General features: G+C 47.1%; 2 protein-coding genes across 14 annotated transcripts; both read right to left on the bottom strand.

Annotated features, from left to right (window-relative positions):
* Positions 1-8: 8 nt before the first annotated feature.
* Positions 9-12,966, bottom strand: LOC117644146 (2-oxoglutarate dehydrogenase, mitochondrial). Of its 9 annotated transcripts, none has more exons than XM_034383399.1 (18): positions 12,612-12,966; positions 11,596-11,877; positions 11,300-11,515; positions 10,188-10,308; positions 6,874-7,129; positions 6,552-6,786; positions 6,286-6,465; positions 6,002-6,182; positions 5,786-5,913; positions 5,551-5,703; positions 5,240-5,468; positions 4,863-5,141; positions 4,470-4,771; positions 4,212-4,375; positions 3,989-4,136; positions 3,740-3,894; positions 3,158-3,346; positions 9-1,343 (listed from the first exon to the last, which is right to left on the bottom strand). In XM_034383399.1, the coding sequence occupies exons 2-18, from the start codon at positions 11,821-11,823 to the stop codon at positions 1,244-1,246; spliced, it is 3,264 nt and encodes a 1,087-aa protein (XP_034239290.1). In that variant the 5' UTR covers positions 11,824-11,877; positions 12,612-12,966; the 3' UTR covers positions 9-1,243. The 9 variants fall into 9 exon arrangements, with proteins under 9 accessions (XP_034239290.1, XP_034239292.1, XP_034239296.1 ...); XM_034383401.1 differs by lacking the exon at positions 12,612-12,966 and adding an exon at positions 12,439-12,593; XM_034383405.1 differs by lacking the exons at positions 10,188-10,308; positions 12,612-12,966 and adding exons at positions 8,647-8,749; positions 12,382-12,557.
* A 570-nt stretch (positions 12,967-13,536) lies between these two features.
* On the bottom strand, positions 13,537-17,488 carry LOC117644148 (sphingosine-1-phosphate lyase). Of its 5 annotated transcripts, none has more exons than XM_034383409.1 (10): positions 17,333-17,488; positions 16,422-16,600; positions 16,111-16,329; positions 15,817-16,025; positions 15,487-15,720; positions 15,057-15,402; positions 14,864-14,966; positions 14,638-14,784; positions 14,442-14,562; positions 13,537-14,363 (listed from the first exon to the last, which is right to left on the bottom strand). In XM_034383409.1, exons 2-10 carry the CDS (start codon positions 16,573-16,575, stop codon positions 14,259-14,261), a joined length of 1,638 nt encoding a protein of 545 aa, XP_034239300.1. In that variant the 5' UTR covers positions 16,576-16,600; positions 17,333-17,488; the 3' UTR covers positions 13,537-14,258. The 5 variants fall into 5 exon arrangements, with proteins under 5 accessions (XP_034239300.1, XP_034239301.1, XP_034239302.1 ...); XM_034383410.1 differs by having other exon boundaries at positions 17,322-17,471; XM_034383411.1 differs by lacking the exon at positions 17,333-17,488 and adding an exon at positions 17,057-17,217.
* Positions 17,489-23,123: the final 5,635 nt, after the last annotated feature.

Here is a 23,123-nt window from a genome sequence, read left to right as displayed (position 1 = left end):
AAATTTTCATTGAAACAACATGATTTTATTTTACAGACTTAAAACTTTAAAAATCACATACATTCATTTCAGGTAGCATTACTGTACACAGAAGGACATTGGTCATGTCATCTCACATCCAAGCACACACTGACAAAAAAATAAATAACATTAACAAGCACGGATTATCCTCCATGTACAGGTCTTACCCATGCACCATATTCTTTTAAACGAGCAACTGAAACAAATCCTGTATGAATGGGATGCGGCCTACAATAAAGTGCTTAGAATACAGTATAGTTACAGCTAGACATTATGCCATTTTATAATACAGCTGGCAAAAGATTTGTCTTCTAAGTTGTGATAGCAAGCAGCCTCTGGAATTTCAGAAACAATATCTTAAGTAGATTGATTTACCACTTTCCTCCGTTCAGCAAGATACAAATATTTCTTTCTCCCACAGAAATGAGTATACAACAGTTTTGTTCATGCCTGTTATACAGACAAGTAAAGGAAATTTCCTCCACATTTGATGAAAAATCAGTCCACTTGCAACACTCGTCACAACAAATGATGGTGAATACAATTTTAGTCGCACAATGCCAAGCCCGAAATTAGAGTGCGGACTACAAAATACATCTTATGTATGCAAGTTCAGTCTCATGGACCATTACTAGGAGTCCTGATTTACGATTAACAGCAACTCTGGCTCACAACAAAGAGGGGAAAACACCAGAGTCACTTTATGGTGCATAAAAAGAGGACTTGTGCATTATCGTAAAACTAACATTAAAGAAAAATAACAATACTTAAATAAATTAACAGCACAAACCTCGAGTCTTAGTACCTCCTGAAATTGTTGGACAGGACTTTCAAGACTCTTTTAAAAACAAATAAAAGCAAACAAAAGTTTACCTTACAGAAGACTAACCACAATGTAACACAGAGTTAACAGTCATAGGAACTCAACAATTTCACTAAATCAGCATACAGACCCCTTTTCTGTGTTACAGAGCCTCTGCCAAATAAACCAATAGCCAGGCCAGCTGACACAATACAAGATAATAACTCCTCTGAAACAAACCAAGTGCCTGTATAAAGATAAATAAACTAAAATTTATGTTTTACAGAGAAAATTTTGCATCTACAATTAGAAGGTACTTTGTAAACTAATAAATTCTGAATTATGAAGCAGGCACAAGGTAAAATAAAGATTGTAAGCTAAATGTTACTTGAGCTGATCTAATCTAGAGAGTTAAGACATTTAAACACTTGTAGCATCTTCCAGGAGAGCATTCAGTTCCTTCAAATGCTGAGCCTTGCTACCCGTGGCTGGTGAGGCCGCAGTGGGACGTCCACAGTAGCTGCAACAGAAAGCATACCATTGATACATTTTGAACACAATACTATGATGATTCAGCAGAATTCACAGGCACTCGGTAACATTGATGATGATTAGTCATGCATGTTAAGTACATTAGAGCTAAAACAGGGCAATTAATGTGTTAGTAAGCCCATCCACCAAAAAGCCAAGTGAATGAGAGAAAATAATAAATTAAGAACTAAACTTTGTAAAAGTGGAATCAGGAGGAATCACACAAGTAAGCCCATAACAGTTCAATGCCCAAACCCAAAGCACCAAGAACAAGTTCATGCGAACAGAACAATACCAGACTTAAGGTCTGCCGATAGCGAATCTGACTGAGCCATCGACAGTGTAGGAGGCCTGAGGGCACCACTGCATTCTAAGTGGCCGTTATTTTTCCACTTTCTACCGGCTACAGCCAAAACTCATGGTCGAATGAGACCTTCTACAAACTTTCAACAGATAATCAACATTGAAATTATTGAAAACTTCAGACTGAAGAAACGCTACACACAGTCTGTGGAAATCAATAAATTTGTAACAGAAACAAACACATTCATGAATTAATTCAACATTGGAAAGCTGCCATTAATGACCACAAATTCTCAATTCAAATATAAATCTAAAGCACAATTCAACTTTCACAAATATAAATGACCGTATACTTTTCTTTAAAAAAAATAGTGGTACAGTTTAAGTTTGTATGCCAACAAAACAGGAAACATAAAAATCAGGTCAAAGAAATGACATTTACAGTAAAAATTATGCCAGTGAATATGTGGACTACCCACTACCAAATGAAGCTCTGGCAGCTATACCAGCGGTTTTCAACCTTGGGGTCGCGACCCCAAATGGGGTCGCGAAAAAATTTCGAGGGGTCGCGGCGAGGTGGCTGGGGTCGCCTGGGGTCGCGGTGGTTTCCCGGCTGGCCCACACGCCGAGCACTGGCTGCTTAAATGCCGCAAAGTTGATCAAAACGGTCACAAATGTGTGTAAAAGATCGTGTTTTGGGTCGACTTTAAGCATCCAGTGCTTCTGATCCGAGGCGGTAAATGGCCCTCCCTCAACGGGCAATTGGTCTTTGGACCTTCCTTTTGCATGCCTTTGTTACGGAGTGCAATTATCTGACTCAGTTTGGAAGCAGTACTGCCGCAAAGTTGGTCTAAACAGTCACAAATGTCTGTCAAAAATCGTGTTTTGGGCCGACTTTAAGCATCCACTGCGTCTGATCCGAGGCGGTAAATCGTCATCCCTCAACGGGCAATTGGTCTTTAGGCCTTCCTTTAGCATGCCTTTGTTACGGAGTGCGATTATCTGCCTTAGTTTGGGAGCAGTTTTGCCGCAAAGTTGATCAAAACGGTCACAAATGTCTGAAAAATCGTGTTTTGATCAACTTTGTGGCAAAACTGCTCCCAAACTAAGGCAGATAATCGCACTCCGTAACAAAGGCATGCTAAAGGAAGGTCTAAAGACCAATTGCCCGTTGACGGAGGACGATTTACCGCCTCGGATCAGACGCAGTGGATGCTTAAAGTCGGCCCAAAACACGATTTTTCAGGCATTTGTGACCGTTTTGATCAACTTTGCGGCAATACTGCTCCCAAACTAAGGCAGATAATCGCACTCCGTAACAAAGGCATGCTAAAGGAGGGGTCGCGTGGGGTCGCGAAATTTTTCCTGGGGGTCGCGGAAAGTTTTGGCTACAAATTTGGGGTCGCGAACCGAAAAAGGTTGGGAACCGCTGAGCTATACACAAACAGTAATATTTTATGAAAGCATATTGTTCACTCCATAGTGACCCTCTCTCCTCACCTAATGGTTCGGATATTGGTTTGCAGACTTGAAGTCTGCGTCTGGGTCTCAGACTGAGGTCCAGCCTGAGACGCAGACTCAAATGAAGTATCATTCTCCTGACGTACATCAGAGCCAAAAAGGCGCTTTAACAACCCCCCTTGTTCCTTAGCACCATCACAAAAGACCTCGACAGGTCCACTTAGTCCGCTGAAACAGAGACAACCTCTCACACCACACCACAAGGCACAACATGCAATTAAGATACTCACAGGGTTATTATTATTATCCCCTCATTAATGATAACAAGTGATACTGGAGCCCATTCAACACGAAACATTTTCCCCACCCAGAAACAACCATTTATACTCAAAAACAAAAACATGGGAAATTCAACACACACAACAGGGAATTTGCAGTAGATGCAAAATATAAAGTTAAGGAAGAAAGGATGGTCAAAAGAGTGAATGAAACCCAAGTGAAACAAAAAGCAAAGACAATGCCAAAAACTCACATGCATTGTACAGTACACAGGTTTTTTTTTTTTTTTAAAGAAGGACACTAGGAATATGCAAAATAAGAGAGATGGTTATGATAACTTACGTCACAGGGCGTCCTCCATTCAATGTTGTGTTGAACCTGTTTTGGACATAGAACCAGGCTCCTTGGTTCTTGTGCTCTTCCTGAGCCCAGACCAGCTGTGCATCGGGGTATTTGGCACACTCCTTCTTGATCAAATCGTACGGGAAAGGTGAAATCTGATGTAACAGAAAACAAATAAAAAATGATTGAGCTTAGCTCTTTTCTAGGAAATCCAAATAAATACAGAACAGAGTCAAAAGAAAAGGCTACCTGTTCAACTCGGACCAAAGCAATTTTATCATCCAATCCCTTATCAGCACGAGCTTTCTTGATATCATAGTACACCTTTCCAGAGCAGAACAACACCTTCTTCACTCCTGATGGGTTCTGACCGGCTGGGCCCTCATCAGGAATAATCCTATTTAAGATCAAATTTTAATAAGAATAATAACAACCAAGCATAGCAATTTAGAGTGATAGATTAATGACTAACCTCTGGAACTCAGTGCCTTCAGTCATAACATCGAAGCTGGACCTTGCTTCAGGATGACGCAACAGAGACTTGGGAGTCATCAAAATCAGTGGCTTACGGAAAGGTAAAGCAATTTGTCTTCGTAGAATGTGGAACAAATTGCCAGGAGTGGAGCAATTGGCTACCTGATTGAAGAAAAAACAAAACAGGAATTATTGCACTAGAGAATCCAAAACAATGTGCTATTACCAGACAAGACAAAAACACTACAGTACTTACAATCCAGTTGATATCATGAAGCTGACGGACTGCAAACTCTTCACTTTCAGGAGGGAAGTAGTCGGGGTCATCAGCAGACATTTGCAAGAAGCGCTCCAACCTAGCACTGGAGTGTTCAGGTCCCATTCCCTCCATACCATGGGGTAGGAGCATGACCAAGCCCGACTGTCGAACCCACTTAGCTTGACCAGACGAGATGAACTGATCAATGATGCACTGAGCAGTGTTGTTAAAATCTCCAAACTGAGCCTCCCAAATAACCAGTGCATTGGGATTGGTCATTGAAAATCCAAGTTCAAATCCTGGACCACAAATAATGAGAAGAGAAAATATTATTTCATTTCAAAGATAAGCCAGAGACAGAAATCAAACCAATCAGGATTGAAAGCTTACCAAGAACACCATATTCAGAGAGGGAACTGTTACATACAGTGTAAGGGGCCTGATCAGGGTACAGGGAGCAAAGTGGGCGGTATGTTGCTTTGTCTACAGTTTGATGGTGAAGGACATGATGTCTGTGAGAGAAAGTTCCACGCTCCACATCCTGTCCACTGAGACGAACATGAATACCCTCCTTCAGCAGAGAACCAAAAGCCATTGCTTCACCAAGTGCCCAATCAACTGTGCGGTTCTCAACCATTTCCATGCGAGCTTTCAAGATGCGCTCAATACCTGGAAGGGATAACCGATTTAAAGACAACTTTTGGCTAGCAGTTGCAGTATCATATACATTGGTCAATTGGCCTTCACTGCAGTGAAGGTACACACACCCTTATGGATAATGAACCCTGCTGCGTTGGGTGGAGGAGAGGAGAATCGCTTGCCAATGTGCACAAGTGTGTCCTCCTTGATGCCAGTAGTGGACATTTTAAGAGGGTCTTTGCCCTCAAAGAAACCAGACCATGGGGAATCGAGCCAGTCCTTGTACTTGATGTGAGTCTCCTTACGGGCAGCAGCATGCGCATCCTCACAAATCTTCTCATATTTGTCCTTGACATCCTGAGGAGCACAACTCAAAGTTAAATAGAGCAGAGGGGAATCATGCCAGGTCAAACAAGAAACAACCCAAATTAAGCCTTACTTTAACTTCCTCAGGGGTTACCACACCTTCTTCAATCAGTTTTTCGGCATACTTGTCAAGAGCTGGTTTTGTGTTTCGGATTTTACGGTACATAAGAGGCTGAGTAAACATGGGTTCATCCACCTCGTTGTGTCCATTGCGACGGTATGAAACCTGGGAGGAAAGAGCAACGTTAGAGGAATAGTGACAATAGAGTCCAAACGTACACCACAAACACTTAAATGCGATTACTAACAATATCAATGACAACATCCTTATGGAAGGTGTTTCTCCATTCAGCAGCAAGGTTGCATACATGCATCACAGCCTCTGGATCATCAGCATTCACATGGAAAATTGGAGCATTCACAACACGAGCAACATCTGAAAATAAAAGAAGTTCATTTTTAATGTAGATAATTTCTCTAAAAAAGCAAAACAATTGAGCTGCAAAAAATTAAGACCAACGAACCTGTGCAATAAGGTGATGACCGAGAGTGGCGAGGATCAGTTGTAAAACCAATCTGGTTGTTGACAACAATATGAATAGTTCCATGAGTAGTGTAGTCTGGTAGGTCTGACAAGTGGAAGGTCTCAAATACAACTCCTTGGCCACAGAATGCAGCATCACCGTGCAACAAGATGGACATGACCTGGAACAGATAATTAGAAAACAGACAAATAAAATGCCTGAACAAGCAATATGCGGCATAACAGGAGAAATCTTGGAAGACACCCCAAATAGAAAAACAGTACCTTTTTGCCCTCATTATCGCCACGGTAGAACTGCTCTGCACGGGTTTTGCCCTGCACTATTGGGTCTGCAGCCTCCAGATGAGATGGGTTTGCCACAACAGCAAGACGGATGTTCTTGTTGGTAACTCGGTTAAGACGCTCAATGTAAGTACCCAAGTGGTATTTCACGTCTCCAGAACCCTACAGAATAAGATAATAAAATTTCATTAAAAGAGTTAAAGATAGATGGTTTGGAAGAGCTACTGAAAAAGAAAAAAAATACTTACATCATCCTCTGCTTCAAGACCAGCAAATTGAGTAAAGAGTTGGTGCAAAGGCTTACGACACACATTGGCCAACACATTCAGACGGCCTCTGTGGGGCATACCCATAACAATTGATTCAACTCCCAGCTCAGTTGACCTGTCAATGACTTGTTTCATGGCAGGAATTAGGATTTCACATCCTTCCAGACCAAATCGTTTTTCACTGGTCCACTTACGAGCCAGGAAAGCTTCAAACCTATTAACATAAAAACATGAGAACATTAAGAGAAAAACTATCACGAAAATCGTGGAAAGAGAAATAAAAAGAAATAGCAATACACACATTGTTGCTCGAGTAAGACGGGCCAAGATAAGGCGCTTTTGAGCGTTGTCGATATCCATGATTCCAGGGGTTTCTAGCCTTTGACGAATCCAATTGCATTGTTCTAATGAGTTGATAAACATGAACTCCACACCAATGTGCCGACAGTAGGACATCTCCAGTCGGCGAAGAATTTCACGCAAGGTCAGGGACTTCTCTTTGCCACCAATGAAGGTTGTGGAAGGTAGCTTGAATACTCTGTCCATATCTGACTCCTCTGCAATTTGAAAGAGATAAAAAATGTCTTTTGTTAAAACCATGAAATATTTTCCACAACTATTAGATTAAGATTTGATAATAAATAAATGAAAAATAAGTCTCAAAATATAGAAACCTCTTACGATAAATTTAATAATGATATACTAGAAATAAATACCTGACAAGGGCTTTGAATTAAACTCTGTGACTGACCCAACCACCACTCCCAACTAAGATATCCCATAATTTTACTAACATTAAGTAGGACTGCTGCAAGTCAAGTTGGTCACAAGAGAAAGGATGAAACAAAGATATATTTGTAGATTTCCAGTCAGTATCAACTAACGTAGATAGACAGAAAATGATTATGGACATGTGAGAGCTGCATACTTTTCCCACTACTTATACTACTGTGCATGGACAGCTCTTAGAAATCACATATGCAGTGGTATCTTTAAGTGTTTGGTTAAGGACAGACTATAATTGAAGGCCGTCTGAGAAGCATGTTAATGAAGATTCAAGTCAATACTAGGATGCCGTCACCAAGGCAAAACAACTTATATTAATCCAACACCAGAAAAAATGTTAACAGGAAAGCAAATCAAATTAGTTTATAAAACTGTCTAATCAAAATTGGACTCCCACAACCAACCAACCAGGCCAGAAGTTTTACTGCACAAATAAGAAACTAACTACATAGCTACAATCATCGGAACTACTAGCAGTTTGCTTGGAACTACCAGCAAGAGCTTGCAAGGAATTTAGAATTAAACATAGTGTTGTATAAATTTCAAGGTTTGGATTACCAATGCTGCTCTTTTATTAAGCAGAAAGGCAATATGCAAATTACAAGAAAATCAAATTCCAATTAATAAAAACACACAGAAGAAGCACAAGCACACAATTAAGTAGTAACCTAGCACACAAAGTAAAACCTTCCAGTTGCCAAGACCAAGTATGAAGAACTTGCTGAGGGAGCCCATGTGAAATGGGGTTGAGTAATGCTTGCAAAAGAATGTCAATGGCATTTCCTTTCACTTGTAGAACAAGGGCAGGGGAGATAAGGGCACATTGGGTCAGAAAGCATCATAATAATGTTCACCCGAACACAAAGTATAGTAAACCATGAACATGAACAAACATGAAAGGGCTCCTCAAACACAGATTCAGCACAAAGATTAGGCCAGAAAATGGTGATCTGCTGGTCAGACTTCAGATGGATGATGGTGTTTGTCATAAGTGATTTTCATATAAACTAACCTTGGGCCAAAAAATAGAGTAGCCTATGTATTGTAACTAATAAATTTTAAGCCGAATTCCAACGGAGGAATACTAATTTTGATTTGTCAAGTGAGTTATAGGGTTCTGTTCTTGACTTGGCTTTGAAAGAAAATAATTATACTCTAATAATAGATAAGAATAATAGAGCAGGCAAAAGAAGCTGCCTACAGAACCTCCATCCAAACAAACAAAAATAATATTAAATAACGACTGAAACAAAAATTTAAGAGAAGTATCAAATGTCAATGTCCTTACCAAAGTTATAGCTATTATAGAGCAGCTCTGGGAGCTGAGAGTCATCCAGATCTGCGCTGTTGATCTCTAACGGGTCCAGCTGCGCAATATGGTGTCCTCGGATCTGCGAATGCAGTGCGGAGACAATTGTCACACCATCACCAACAATAATTTGCCTACTCAAAAGTAACACCACTTCATCTAATTTAGATTTTTAATCTATAACGACTTATGAATATGCACTGTCTGAACAGATGTTCTAAATAGCCTGCTGTATGAAAAAGGTTGGCAATGTTCACTCTCTGAGTCTGTAAATACAAAACGATACAGAGGAAGGCACCTGAAAATTGAACATGTAGTATAGTTGCTGGAAGCATTAAAATTATAGAAGGCTCTGAAAAAGTTTGAAAGTTTGACAGAAAGAAGAATAAATTCAGTACCAATAAGCAAAGAAGAGCAAGCACCTAGAATTTGATTAGCACCACACAGGACTTAGTAATTAGCTTGGCAAAAAGATTTTTACAAGAAATGAGAGGGGTTTGGACTGAAGCAACATAATTGTGAGCCCCATTCTTCAGATTTATCACACATGATGTCAGCTATGATTTGTACCTGGAAAGATCATCCTTCATTGATGTGAGCAAAAACACTGAGAAGAACAGGAAAAATCACAATTGAATGGTTTTTAGCACATTGACTGAAAATGGTTTTGGGATTGTGATAAAATTGGGTCAACATGGGAGTCCTGACCCTTGCAGCAGAGAGTACAGTGAACAGAGGGTAGATGGCTCGGCAGCTAACTTTCAGTTCCAGTTCTAGTTTTTCTCTGATAAAATCCAGAGGCTGAGTGGGTAAAGCAGAATTAATTTGAAGTGATATAAGAAGGGGAATCAGTGCTAAACATTTGCAAGCAAAGAGGAGAAGTCCAGAGTTGAAGGAACATGTCTTTTTCATGCATGATAGAAGCATCCCTGACAAGAAAACCAAGCTTCATGCAGAGGAATTTCACCCAGCATCAATCAAAGTCGTGAAATACCTTTCAGCAAGTGTTTATGAGAAATCTGAGAAAGATAACAAATGTAACTTGAATAACACAAAGATAAAAACTAAAACATCCACCATACTGTCCATGCCCAAATTTATTTAACTACATAGCCCAGTCACAAACTTACAAAGAAGTAGTAGCCTAAGAAACTACTGCACACAAAACCACGTTCGCCCCCCCAAAGCACAAAAATAAGCAGAAAATGAGCTTATTCCATTTAATCTCTTTCTATCAGCATCTCATGCTTTAGATGCGGTTAACCAAAATTTCCTTTAATAATACTGTAATTCTGCAGGCCTTTAGTTTCATACCATTTCAAGAGGTGAGACCAACTTGCTTTTTGTCATGATTTTACCCCAACTGTAGTCCTATTTTGTTAAGAATGTATGTGAAGATAGAGTGATCCGTATCATGATTCAAAGGTTTTAAAATTGCTGTGAGAAAGTGACAAATATGATGTTGACAGGGATAGAGCGGCTATTGGGCAATGCTATTCTTCCTCAATCCCAAGCCTTACCCAGCATATGCTGGCGCACCACCACTTCTGGTGGAGCACCCTTGCGGACAGTGTAAGTTTCATCGGTGGCGCCATACATGATGGCCAGCGGGTCCAGCTCAGCCGCAAGGTGACCTCGAGCCTAGAGACGATAGGCAAATAAAGCAAAGGCAAGGCTCAGCAAATAAACACTTACACTGTCAACATGCTAAGCCCTGGCAAATCGCATAAATTAAAGTCATGTGATATGCATACTCTTATTGCTATTGCATCAATTGAAGCAGGAAATGCACGATTACTCGATTAAATATTTGTTAGCACAATTGAATGATTGAGTTCCCCGTAAATTTCAATAGAAATGGCTATGGCTTATCATATTTTTTCTTGGTGAAATCAATGTCCCCTTTGCTGATAAAAGACTGCACTTGCCATGTATATTATTTACTCGATCCTGCCCAACAACATGCACCTCATGCATAGCAATTTGTAGAAGAGGAAAGTAAAATTAGTATATAAACTGATGAAGCTGAAAAATGATAAGAAGTAATCTAAGCAGTTTACTTCGGATAGGAATGTATGCAACAAAAAATTCATTAAAACTAAACTTCAAGCAAAAAAGTGTGAGAAGTCTAAACAATTCACAGAAAAAAAAAACTAATACTGTTTCATTGAATTCTACTGATATTTCAATGAGTCTACTATAACAGATTCTTTTTTTAAATTTTGATACATTTTTCTTTAAGGAGAGAAAAGTCAAAGCTCTTGACAGTTTGAGTGGGTGGTGATGACAAAGCTAACATTTGATTTGCTTGCACGACACACATTTCTAATATAATGTCACACTGTTACAAAAATCACCATGAACACAGTCAAAACAACAAAATATTCAAAAACAAGAACAGCTGTAAAAAAATCAACAGTTACATAAAATTACAAAAATTAATCTTTGACACTTTTGAATCATCACTCAGTACACAACTTTTCAGGCATGCATCACTAGGGTGCAAGACAATATTGATTCATTGATGGTCCTGTTTACTTCATTTTTACCACCAAAATAGTCCATATTATTATTATTCTTGAACGGGAATCCTAGCAAAGAATGATAAAATCATTTGTTAATATTTTCCTACCTGATAAGATCTGATGAGGCCCTGAACGGAGAGATGGTCGTCAATCAGCTTCTCATTGACTTGACCAGGCATTGATGCTCCTAATCCTCCTAACTGTGGCACAATGGCAGATATAGGCACTTGGTTTTTACCGGGTGGAGCTAAGGAAGGAGGAGATTGGTAGGCTTGGCCTGGAGCGGCACCACCAGTACTGTTGCGGAAGAATGAGTCCCACGACTGTACAGAAATCAGAATAAGTGGTAATTCAAGTAGAAAATTGAGCACATTTGTTTTAAGTTGTGAGCTGAAATACTTACCACATGGACACTCTTGGGATCAGCCAGCCAGGCATTGTACATTTCCTCAACATAAGCAGAGGAACTGCCATTGAGGAAAGGTTCTGTTGCGACTGGTGCATTGTAATGTCTGCTGGTTGTTATAGATAATGATCGGGCGGGTTTGCTACTTTGAAGAAGCCACGATCCAAACTGTTCTGGTCCCAACAGGGGCGATAACTTAGTTGCTACGGAGCGTGCACGATGCATCTTGATATGTTCAGTTTCTCAGGCCAAGGTTGAATTTACAAGCGTCAACAAAACCTATAAAAACAGAAGAAAAATTTGTTTGTCAGTTTTAATACTACACTATAAATGATTGGACAAAACTAGGTCATGGAAGAGGAGAGCCACTTTTGAGACTAGGATCTATGTATGGTGGTCGGCTACCATGACACTTAAATGTCTTTGCTAGAAACAGTAAATGTCCTGTATGACCTGTAGTCTCAGGACACTATTTTTAGCACAGCTTGGACAGTTGCCTTCACTTGATCACAGGCCAAGAGGCCCACAAACTTCGGTTCACAGGACAAAATTAGGAAAAATCTCCGTACGTGATTGACAGAGAATGTACTTTTAGAAAAATTCACAAGTCAATCGACTTTCCGAAAACACCAGTCCACGACCTATCCACAAGTTAGCAGAGGATCCTAACCCTACGCGATCGTTAAAGTCACGCGCGCATAAAAGAAGAAAGCAGTCATAGCAGCCCGAAATTTCGAGACCTCCCACGCGAGTTGTGAAATACCTCGTCGGAAAGCACCCTACCAAGTATCTGTCCGCGCACTTTCACACTTTCGCAAGGGCATGAACACCGTCTGTCACCTGATGTCAGCCACGACCAGCCCTTGTCCCGCGATGGATGTAAGAATGTATGAGAACGGGTAGCGCAATGAATAAGCCTTTCTCGAGGGTCTCGATGGTGACACACGCGACGACAGACTGAAGCACTTAGCCGCTGTCCGATTAATCGGTTATGCTTATCGCTATATACACACCCAGCAGAAGGAAAACGTTTTCCGTCGGCAGAAAAAAAACGACGTGTTGAGACAGATCGCGGCCTGCGCGGTCGATAACGCAGCGTCTGCTGTGGTGGTGGCCAACCTGGCTCGCCGCGCCGCGCGGTAGACGGACGGACGGACGGACGGACGGGGCAACCTTGACCGCGATGCGGTGCGATGCGGTTCGGGACTCTAGGGTTGAATGGGGGTCACGGGAACGAGCGGGGGTCACTGCACAGCTCAGAGCCGACCGTCTACCCGGGGGCGTCGCCTCAACGCATGTAACCCGCCGACGTCAGGGGCGCGGCCGAGAACGCAGCGGAGGCGTTGACTCGGTATTACTCGGTCTTGAAAACGCCCCTTGCTGCACCCGCCACATTACCGCGCCGCTGTCATGTCATGTGTTGGGCGAGGGCGTGTGCTAGGTGGCGCTGCAGTCGGTGGCGCCGAGGCGGTGCCAACCTCGCGATGCCCGAGAAAGTCACCTGGGCACAGCGAATTGCGAGTGTACCATCGCATTTACTGCTGTGGCAGGTCGTTTATCGCATGTGGCCATAAAGTTGGGCACCGGGAAACGTGTTTAGTCCGTCAGTGTGCCCGAACTCGCGTCGGTAAAACTTTGGCGCGCTTAGCGTCTCTGTGCCGTGGAGTAGCGGCACGGGCGGCGGCAGCCGGCAGCCGCGGGGTATCGACACACACTGCCCTAAGCATCAGGACATCAACTTCGTTTTGAAATACACCTCAAACAGATACCGTCGGAACGTGATAACCTTGAATGGTTTTGGGGCGAATAACTTGGCTCTTTATGGAAAATAAGTATATCTTTTTTAATTGTCGGGGAAGATTGTGAGAGGGGAACTAGAATGATTTCACAATTCACAATGCATTATAAATATAACCGGAGGTAATCAGCCAAAAATAATTCATAACATGGAAAGTGCATATATTGATAAAAAGGAGCACTTCTACAAAATTATAAATAGCACTGGTTTACAACTTCAAAGGCAGTCATCTGACTAGCAAAGTTTGTATCTGTCTGAAACAAAATCAGAGAATATACATCTTTTCACACCTCATTAACACATAGACAGTAAAAAAATATAACCATATTCACAAATAATTTACAATGAAATAGCAACATTTAAAAAATCTGAATAAATGCAAAGGACATATAAATGTAACAATATCACACTTAGTTACTGTGATCCTGAATAAAAATGCAATACTCTTGGTACACACAAAAACTCACTAGCCAAAAATCGTTAAAAAACAAGGACATCAATGTGCATTTCTAAAAATATTGGAAGGCAAAAAGTTGCCAACTCTAATAATACAGCTGGCCTTCCCCACTTCTCATTATTTTAAACTCTTGCTAATAGTGCAATGATCGGATGCTAGAATGAAAGGATTGTAGGGAAGCTAGCAGGCATTCAAATGTTTAATACTTAAGTATGTATCTCTTTAAAAAGTATGCTCGATAAAATAATTTCAAAAATAAAATTTGAGATGTCTAAGCCAATTGCATCTTCCAAAACTACATTTCTTAAGTACTGCTGCGGCTCATGGAATATAGAGTGAGATAAGTTAACACATTACTTTTGATCCCTTGGTTCCTTTTACTGCTTCACACTGTACTGAAAAACATCATGCAGAATCAGGAGTGTAGTACAAAGCGTCAATCCAAAACCTTGTGAAGTCAGTGACAATGGAGCGGTCTTGCAGAGTTGTTGAAGCACCATACATAGCCATCTGCAATGAAAATAAGAAATGAATGAGACTTGGACTACTTGCTTATAAGGACCAATCACAACCTGACCAAAAACTCACACTGCCTTCAACTTCCTTTTGAGGATTTTTCATGATGACAGCGACAGCCTCTCTAACATCCTTCAGGAAAGCATCTGCCCTACCCTCTTCTGTGTGCAAGTGTGTCACACAGAGGTGAATTCTGAACAAAATAAAAAATGAAATAAATGAGTATGGCTGAAAAAAGGTGTAGGAAAAAAATTGTCAGCATACTTACCCCTTGGGGAACTGCAGGGTGTTAAGGTTCCAGCCCTTTGATTGCATAGCCTCTTGAAGCCTATAGATATCAAAATCCTTTGAACCTACTGCTACAACAGATGTCACTGGACGACCGAAGACAAAGATTCCATCAATCTTGCGCAGCCTGAAGATTCAAACAAATTTAAATATGTAAAAATACAGCATGAAAATTGAAAAACATTCCTTTAAAAATAAACAATCACCCATTTTCAATGTGCTTGGTAGCTTTCACAATCTGACGAGTTGCTTCTACATAGCCCTCCATACCAAAATGCATAAATGTAGCCCAGCACGTAGCAATAATAGCTAGAAATAATAATAAAATATAATTTTATGAAAGAAAGGTTACATATGAAAAGTATGATCCAGAATAATAAATCACATTATGATACAAACCTCCACACCGAGAGCCACCGACAGTTGGAGAACCATACACACCACCAGGCCAGTCAGTGGTGACAGTGTACTGGAACCTCCTGTACTTTTGCTCACTGTACAACACAACTGATGATCCCTTAGGTGCAAATCCATACTTGTGAGTATCAGCAGAGATACTTGTAACACCGGGCACACGGAAATCAAATGGTGGCATTTGATACTCCGTATAATCCATGAATGCAGCGATGAATCCACCAAGACATGCATCAACATGGACTGGAATGTTGTACTTGAGCCCAAGTTCTCCAATGCTCTTGATGTCATCAATGGTGCCATATGGGAAATTGGGGGCTGACCCAACAAGCTGTAAGAGACGAATTTTTTATTTTAAATGCCTATTTAGAAAATTGTTATAAAATGGGCTATCATGCGACAAAATGATTACTACCATGCAGGTATTTTTAGAAATTGCACGCTTCATAGCTGCAATATTGACTGTGGTGTCTTCATTCACTGGAATATGCTTGATTCTGATCCCAAGGTAATGAGCAGCCTTGTCAAATGCTGCATGCGCAGTGACAGGGACAATAATCTCTGGCCTTCGAGTGCCTTTGGTCTCTCGAGCATAGTCCCTGTATGCCTTGCAAGCCATAAATATGGATTCTGTACCTCCTGTGGTCATCTGCAAATAAGACAAGATTGTTCGAATAAATCATACAAGGCATGCATACAATGCGAATAAATTGTTACTGAGAACCAAACGACAAACTGAACTCACAGTGCCACAAGAATCTGGTCCTCCCCTGAAGAGGTTGCAAGATATCCGTACAACCTCAGCTTCCATCTTGTTCACCCCAGGGAAGACATCTGGGTGCAATGGGTTAGTGTAAAATGCAGCACTGCATACTTCTGTCAGTAATTCAATCAATTTTTGATTCCACATGTAGAGAGAACCAGACAGGTAACCATCCTTCCATTGGTATTCCCCTGAGGAAATGGTAAGAAAAATATGTAAACATAAAGGTTTAGCAGAGAAAGTTTGACTTATGTGAGCTTTAATTTGATATCTTACCCAACTCCAGGTATTCATGAACTTGCTTCATGATTTCAGAGTCCGCCTGTCCCTTACTGGGGAGAGCGTAAAAGAACTCTTTCCCCTGATAACGTTTCTTAGCATCTTCAGAAAATGAAACCTGGATTTTTTGGAGTTCAGAGTCAATCTTGTTCCTCACTGCAGGAATCTTTCGCAACAGACGAAAAGCCGATTTTTTGATTCGGGCCCAAGCACTTTCTGAGAGATGAACAAAATGGCAGAGAGGTCAGAAAAACATCATAAAAATAATGAGGTTGATAAATCAGCCATAAAAACAATAGCATACTCACCATCCCCATCAAAAATAAATTCAAACATCCACACACCGACCAAAGTCCCCGTAGCTGTTATTGCCACAATCTGCCATGGTTCCTTGTGCCTCACCAAACCGTTGACAAATTCCTTAGAATTGGTGGCAGCAGACTTGACTAAGCACAGTGCCATTGTCACTTAAAAGCGGTGAAATAACCTAGAATGAACACAGTACAAATGTCAGACACAATGATGACACTTCATTCACCATCTTCATCGCTTGAGGTTATAGACCCCGTAAAACGAAATATTGACGATATTTAAAGAAAATTACGAAGGTTCCACCGAACAATTTTCACAAACTACCTTTGCAACAGCATCAGATAAGCAACCACTGACACTGACAGACACGCGTATGTTCACGAAGTAAAAAACAAAGATCTATTGGACTGCGGCTCTGGGGCAGGGGACAGGCTGGCTAGGTAGCTCTAGGAATGCATCACTGTAGCCAACAGCAACATACGACACGCCCTCCGATCTGCCTCTTTGTCATCAACTTTGAACTTTGAATACGATTCAAACCTTTCTAAAAAGTCAAACCAAATTTGCCGTAAAGATTTTACACCCGTCCTATTGCACTGCGCGTGACATAAAAGTCCTGGACTTGATTCACCGTGGTAGCAGAACTGCGAAAGTGGGTGGGGCGTTTGAAGGCAAGCGCGACATGTTGCATGCAGCTGGACACGGCTAGACACGGCCGGAGGGGGAAGTCGTGTAGTTGTGGTAGTTGTGTCGATGGACTGCGGACTGCGGACGATGTAGCGTGACAGTGACACGGCGCGGCACGGCGCGGCACGGCACGGCGCGGCTAGACACGACACTGCCCCGCTACCAGCTGGAGACAGCCGGAAGCGAAGCTGAAGGGCAAGGCTACTCACTCTCTACTCACCACGCGACAACGGCGGTCCGCGGAGCTGCGCGGAGACGAGAGGACCCAGTCGGTGGCACTACGGCGGGCCTGCAGGCGGGCCGCACGTCCCCCAAGCCTATCACGGGCATCGGGAACTAAATCGATAAGGCGTGTCGATGTCCTGACAGATAGCTCCTGGCAGTCTCTCTCGCACTCCCTAAACGGGCCCTCATACGCGCGGGGGAGAGACAGCGACTTGGTTCGGAATCGCGCTCTGCCAAGCACCTGATAAAAGGTTGTCGTGCACGATTGGCCTGGCGGCTCGCCTGGCGGTGTGCAGTCCTCCTCCTCTAAACGTTCCCGACGGGGCGGACCAGGGCGAGCCAGAGGGGCCCGCTGGGTCGCCTAGTCACCAGGCGCACGCCGCGCCTCCCCGCCAGCTCGAACTTTCTGGTCGATTTTCTCGCGAAAAGACGCGAGGCAATGACCCGGCCACGGAAGAGTGCGTTATTGGATTAGCGTCGCAGTATCTTCTCTGCTGGGGATTCTTCCGGCTCCCCCACCCCTCCCCTTCTCCGCGCGGCGACGGGACGGCGGAGTTCATTTTCAGAGCAGAAATCAAGGGGCGCGTGCAAATATTGAATGTGCTGCAAAGGCTGAGGGAGGCGAGGCGGAGGGGGAAGCTTTGTGCCAAGACAAGATAAGGACGCAGCGACGACGTCGTCGACGACGCCGCGCCCCGCCATATTTCATCATAAAGGTGCTGGTGATAATCAAGATGGATCTCGGGCAGGACGAGCTAGGACGAGCCTGGCATGGCCATGGTGACGCCGAGGCGGCCAAGGCTGCCTGCCGTGCATTATTGCAGGGAAATGGACCAGACGCCGCGCCGCCGAGGGAGAGAGAGACGCTCGTCTGCAGAATTTATGGAAGAGTGAATAATCCAGCCAGTGCCGCCAGTGTCTGGCCAGTGTGGCAGTGATCGCTGCAGCACCTCGTGCAGGGCCTCGTGCAGGGCCTCGTGCAGGGCCTCGTGCAGGACGCAGTGGATCGGCAACGGGACTTCCCTTCCATTCACTCCCCCTCCCCCTCGTCGCTCCGATGGCTTTCGGCGCTTTGGCAAGCCTCCCCGGCGCCCTTGGCTCCGAGCTTGGCTCCGAGCTTGGCTCCCGTCCTGGTGCTGGGGGTCTGATACGGGCCTGGCGGGGCTGGGGCCGGGCCCAAGCCCCAAAGGCCCGGGGCCCGGGGCCTGCCTCGGGGCCTGCACTGGCCGTGTGGCCCAAATGACAGCCCGCTCCTCATACCTATCGCCCCTCCCACCCAATGGCCGCAGCACTCGCTAAAACTCCTCAGCACCAATCCGAGAAGCACAGCTTTCCCCCCCAAGGATTACCCCCCGTCCCCCAAAGTAAAGGCCACATCTTTCCATTGTTCATTTCGCAACGCGCGATGTGCTTTTCCGCTTTTCCGGGGCGCGCGGATCCACTCTGCTGGACAATTTCTCACATCGCCTGCGCGGGCAGCGGAAGCGTGGCCTGACCGAAACTTTGGCACGCGACGGCAGCGCGGGCGTGGCGGGGCGTGGCGGGGCGTGGCGGGGCGTGGCGGGGCGTGGCGCGCAGCGCCAGCAAAGCAGCAAAAAGTGTACAGAGTGGAGTGTACTTTGCGGCCCGCGACACCAACGCGACACGGGGGCCGCGGAGGGGAGGACAAGCAGTGCGCGAGGCAGCCAGGCAGCCCGCGGAGGCAGCGACACACACACACACACACACACACACACACACACACACACACACACAAGCGCTGAAATGGCTGACAAACCTCGCGCGGCGCAGAGATCTCTGCAGCGCGCTGCTTATGCGTGAAATGCGGTGACGTCTTCTTACCGCCGCCGCACGCGTCACACAGTCACACTCACTATCGGCATCGTGTCGATACCATGCCAGACGACGCCCCGCCCGCCCCGCCCCGCCCCGCCCCGCCCCGCCCCGCCCCGCCCCGCCCCGCCCCGCCCCGCCCCGCCCCGCCCCGCCCCGCCCCGCCCCGCCCCGCCCCGCCCCGCCCCGCCCCGCCCCGCCACGCCACGCCAGTCATGCCTGTGTGTACCTGGAACGTGACACTCAGCCGCCCGGCTCGCGCGCACCTGTCAGAAGCACGAAGCAACAAGAAGTGTGCTAAAAAAATGGAATAAAATTAAAAATGCCACAAACCAAGGAACTTTCTTTTTAGCGGGTGAGGCCGTCCCCTTCCCCTGGCCGCCGCCATGCCATGGTCGGGCCAGGTCGCGCCGCCACGCTGGTGTACTTTGACGCCCTGGTGGGCCATGCTCGCCGTGCTGGCCATGCTAGCCATGCTCTTGCAGCACCAGTTCACATGACGGCCGCTCTGGGGCGCCACCGGGCCACGCCACGGGTCGACCGAGGGGCAGGCAGGGGCAGAGGGGGACGAGAATCAGACAACACACTCCCCCGTGTTCACAACTTTTTAATGTTTCTATGAAAACTCCTTCGGACTCCAGGGCCTGCTTGTGCTCCAGTGAGCTGGTTGGCCTGCTTCTGCAGTGTAACTGCTGTTATTTGCGCACTCACATGTGCGCACGGGCGGACGTGCGGGCGTGTGTGTGTCTCTCGAGCCCACGCATGCCTGGTCCCTGTAGGGCACACGGCCAGGCCCAGCCAAGGGCTCAGCCAAGGGCTCAGCCTACTACTAGTACTCGTTGTCGCTCCAGTGGAGGGCCTCCGGCGAGGCCGGGGCCGGGGGCGGCGGCGCCGGGGGCACGCCCTGCAGAGAGCCAAGGTGCGCGAAGTGGAAGTACCCCTCCCCTTGTTTTGCATTGTCCGACAGCCTCCCCCTCCCCCTGCAAGGTTAACAAGGGCAGCACATTATCAGGATGAGGACGAAGGGTAAAGTGAGTGCGAGAGCGGGCCTCACAGTCTCACACACGGCAAGCAGCCCACTGGAAACTTTCCCCTTTTCCGTAAGAGAAAATAACTTGTAATGCTGGTGCGCAATGTTGGTGGGCCCTGGTCCGGTCCGGCGCGGCCCGGCCCGGCCCGGCCGTGCATGCATTAGGCCACAGTCGGGTGGCCTTTGGAATCCGGCCCTTATCTGAGCGGGCTGGCGCGGGCTGGCGCGGGCTGGCGGCCGCCGGGCAGCAAGCAGTAGCCGCACCGGTGTGGGTGGAATCTGGGCGTCAAGTGGCACTCGACGGTACAGCACGCGCCGGCGCGCTACACGGACTCGACACGGGAAAGCGATTCGTTACGTAAACAGTACCGGGTTGCAGCGTTGTAACGCGTTACGCCAAAAGCAAGCACGATCGGCGCCGCTGCCTCCGGCCATTCGCCAGCGAAGCTTCTCCATCCTCCACAGGGCTTCACTCACCTCTAGCTCGGGCCTTCCCGGAAATTCGAACCGAAATCGCGGCGAGGCTGGCGAAGCTGTTCCTTACCTGAGACGCGTCGCTCCGGAGGCCTGGCAAGGACGAAAGACAGAGACGGGAAACAACGCGCTTCCCGACGTCAAGCTGCCGCCGCCAACGCCGCCTTGCTGCGACTCGCCCTGACTCGATACCGTGGAAACAAGGGGTGTGAGAGAGAAAGCAGTTACCAAGTGCTCCGGCCGCTCCGGCCGCCCCGGTGTTCCGAGAAACTTGGAGGCCCCTCCAGCCCCCGCAGCCCCCGCAGCCCCCGCAGCCCCCGCAGCCCCCGCAGCCCCCGCCGGGCGCCACTCTATTCATTTCACGTGCCTGTTGGCTCGTTGGCTCCACACCTTTCCCTTTATAAAGTGTCTTTTGTACGGAAAATTAATTTTTAAGTCGGTGCGTGACGCCGAGGGGAAGGGAGAGGAGGGCCACTTTCAATGGCATCTTTTCGGACAAAGTTTGGCCTGCACAGCGATTCCGAACAACGCGCTCTGTCTCTCTCGCACCCCTGCGGCGGGCCTCGTGAGCAGTGCGAGAGAGACAGCGATGAAAGCGGTGTTCGGACTGGGCCTGGTGTGCTGTAACGCGCGCGGCGAGCGCAGTGAAGGTCCAGGCCGCGCGTTGAGAGGGGCGGGGCGGGCGGGGCCTGCAACAGGGGGGAGTTTGCCGAACGCGGACCGGCAGCGCAGGGACGGCCTAGCCGTGCCTTGCCGTGTTCGGCTGCAGCACCCTGCACGCCCTGCACGCGGCCAAGCGGGGCGCCAGCAAGGTGAAAAGGGAGTAGCTTTTTGAGTCCCTCGGAGCGCCGAGCAGGGCGGGGTGGGGCGGGGCGGGGCACGTCGGCGGCGGTGGCCTGCACGGGCGGGCCGAGAGTGCGGTCTGAATACAGTCTGAATGTGTAATGGGGGAAGAAAGGTCGCGGAGTGTCGCCGAGGCATAATGGAACGGCGGCCCGGCTGGCCGGTTAAAATTGCAGCGGCTCGCCGCTACACTGCCTGCACTGTCTACACTGTAAATGAAAGAAAGGGTCACGCGTCATCGCGCTGCCTTCGCCGCCTTTGTTCGCAGCATGACGAATTAAGCGCGCCGCGAGAGGGAAAAGGAAAAGAACGAGAGCGTGGGAGAGGAGGGAAAAGGGCAGATGCGCGGTTTGTCACGAGTCTTTTACCAGCGCCACCAAAAAAAGTGCAAGTTTCGGTGATTTCAAAATTATTTATTAGAAAGGGAACCTTCCACGGTTTTCCGGCGAGCTGGACTTGTATTCCTGGACCCTGGACGTCGCCGTGCCGCGGTGCGACGAGAACGCGGCACACTGTACGGATTGCGTAGCAGCGCCAGGCTGCGCGAGGTCGTCGTTGTCAAAGCCAGCACGACCGTCCGGCTGGCCAGGCCAACGGCCAGCCCACGGCAGCGAGCTGGGCCCAGGCCGCCCAGGCCCTCCGTGGCCACATCAAGGAAGGGGAGTGGCCCTTTGTCGCTGTGCCTCGCCGTGGATTGCCGTGGGTTGCCGGGGGTTTGGCGGCCCGGACGGCTGCCCCTCGCAACCGGCTCCTTCCGAACAAAGTGGCGCGCCTCTCTCCGTCTCTCTCGCACCACCGTTGCTAGCTCGGAATCGGCCTGCTGGCTGCCCCGCAGAGTCGCTTTCGTCGCTCTGTCTCTCTCGCACTCGCCGGGCGTTGCGCAGGGTGCGAGGGAGACAGGGCGATCGGGACGAGGCTGCTGCCGGAGGGCTAGCCGGCCGCAGGTTCCGCAGGCGTTGGCTGCTGTTCCGTCTGGTCAGCGGAAACAGCTCTGCAACTTATCCGCGCATCGCCCGGCCGCGGCCTGGCTCAGCCCCACCCCACCCCCACCCCCTCTCCATTACCTGGCCGCTGCCCGGCGCGGCGCCGCGGCGGCACGGCCCCCGGACGTTCGGGCCTTCGGCGAGGCGAGGCCTTCGGCGGACCTTCCGGCAGCAGCGCGCGAATGCGCCACTCTTGCATTTGAAGTAACACCCGGCCGCGCCGGCAGAGCCGAGGCAGAGCGCAGGCAGAGCGCGCCGGACGCCGTGGTCGGAAGACGAAGGGTCCAAAGTTGTTGAATGTAGGTTACGGTCCGTGTGTCGGGGCAAAGTGGAACGGGTTGGACTCGCCGTTTAGCGGCGCTGCTCGCGGATAGTCATTTAGCCGAGTGTTTCTTCCCAAGCAGCGCAATACGAGTTGCTCTTGCGGACACAGTTCGAACGAGTGGCCTGGCTTTACAGTGTGTGCGGTCGTCGCGCCATGCGTGCAGTCGGGTGCCGCGCGGTGCAGTGTATGGGGAGGGATGGCGCGTCAACCGGAGTGGAGGGGGAAAGGGGGCACTTTTCTAAGCTGACGAATATTAATTTTGTCCGTGATACCGTGGCCGCGTGGCCGCGCGGAGCAT

The sequence above is a fragment of the Thrips palmi genome, unplaced genomic scaffold, assembly GCF_012932325.1.
Source record: "Thrips palmi isolate BJ-2018 unplaced genomic scaffold, TpBJ-2018v1 HiC_scaffold_17, whole genome shotgun sequence".
Classification (NCBI taxonomy): Eukaryota; Metazoa; Arthropoda; class Insecta; order Thysanoptera; family Thripidae; genus Thrips; species Thrips palmi.
Note: the sequence above shows the minus strand (reverse complement) of the source record. Positions and strands in the feature narration are given on the sequence as shown.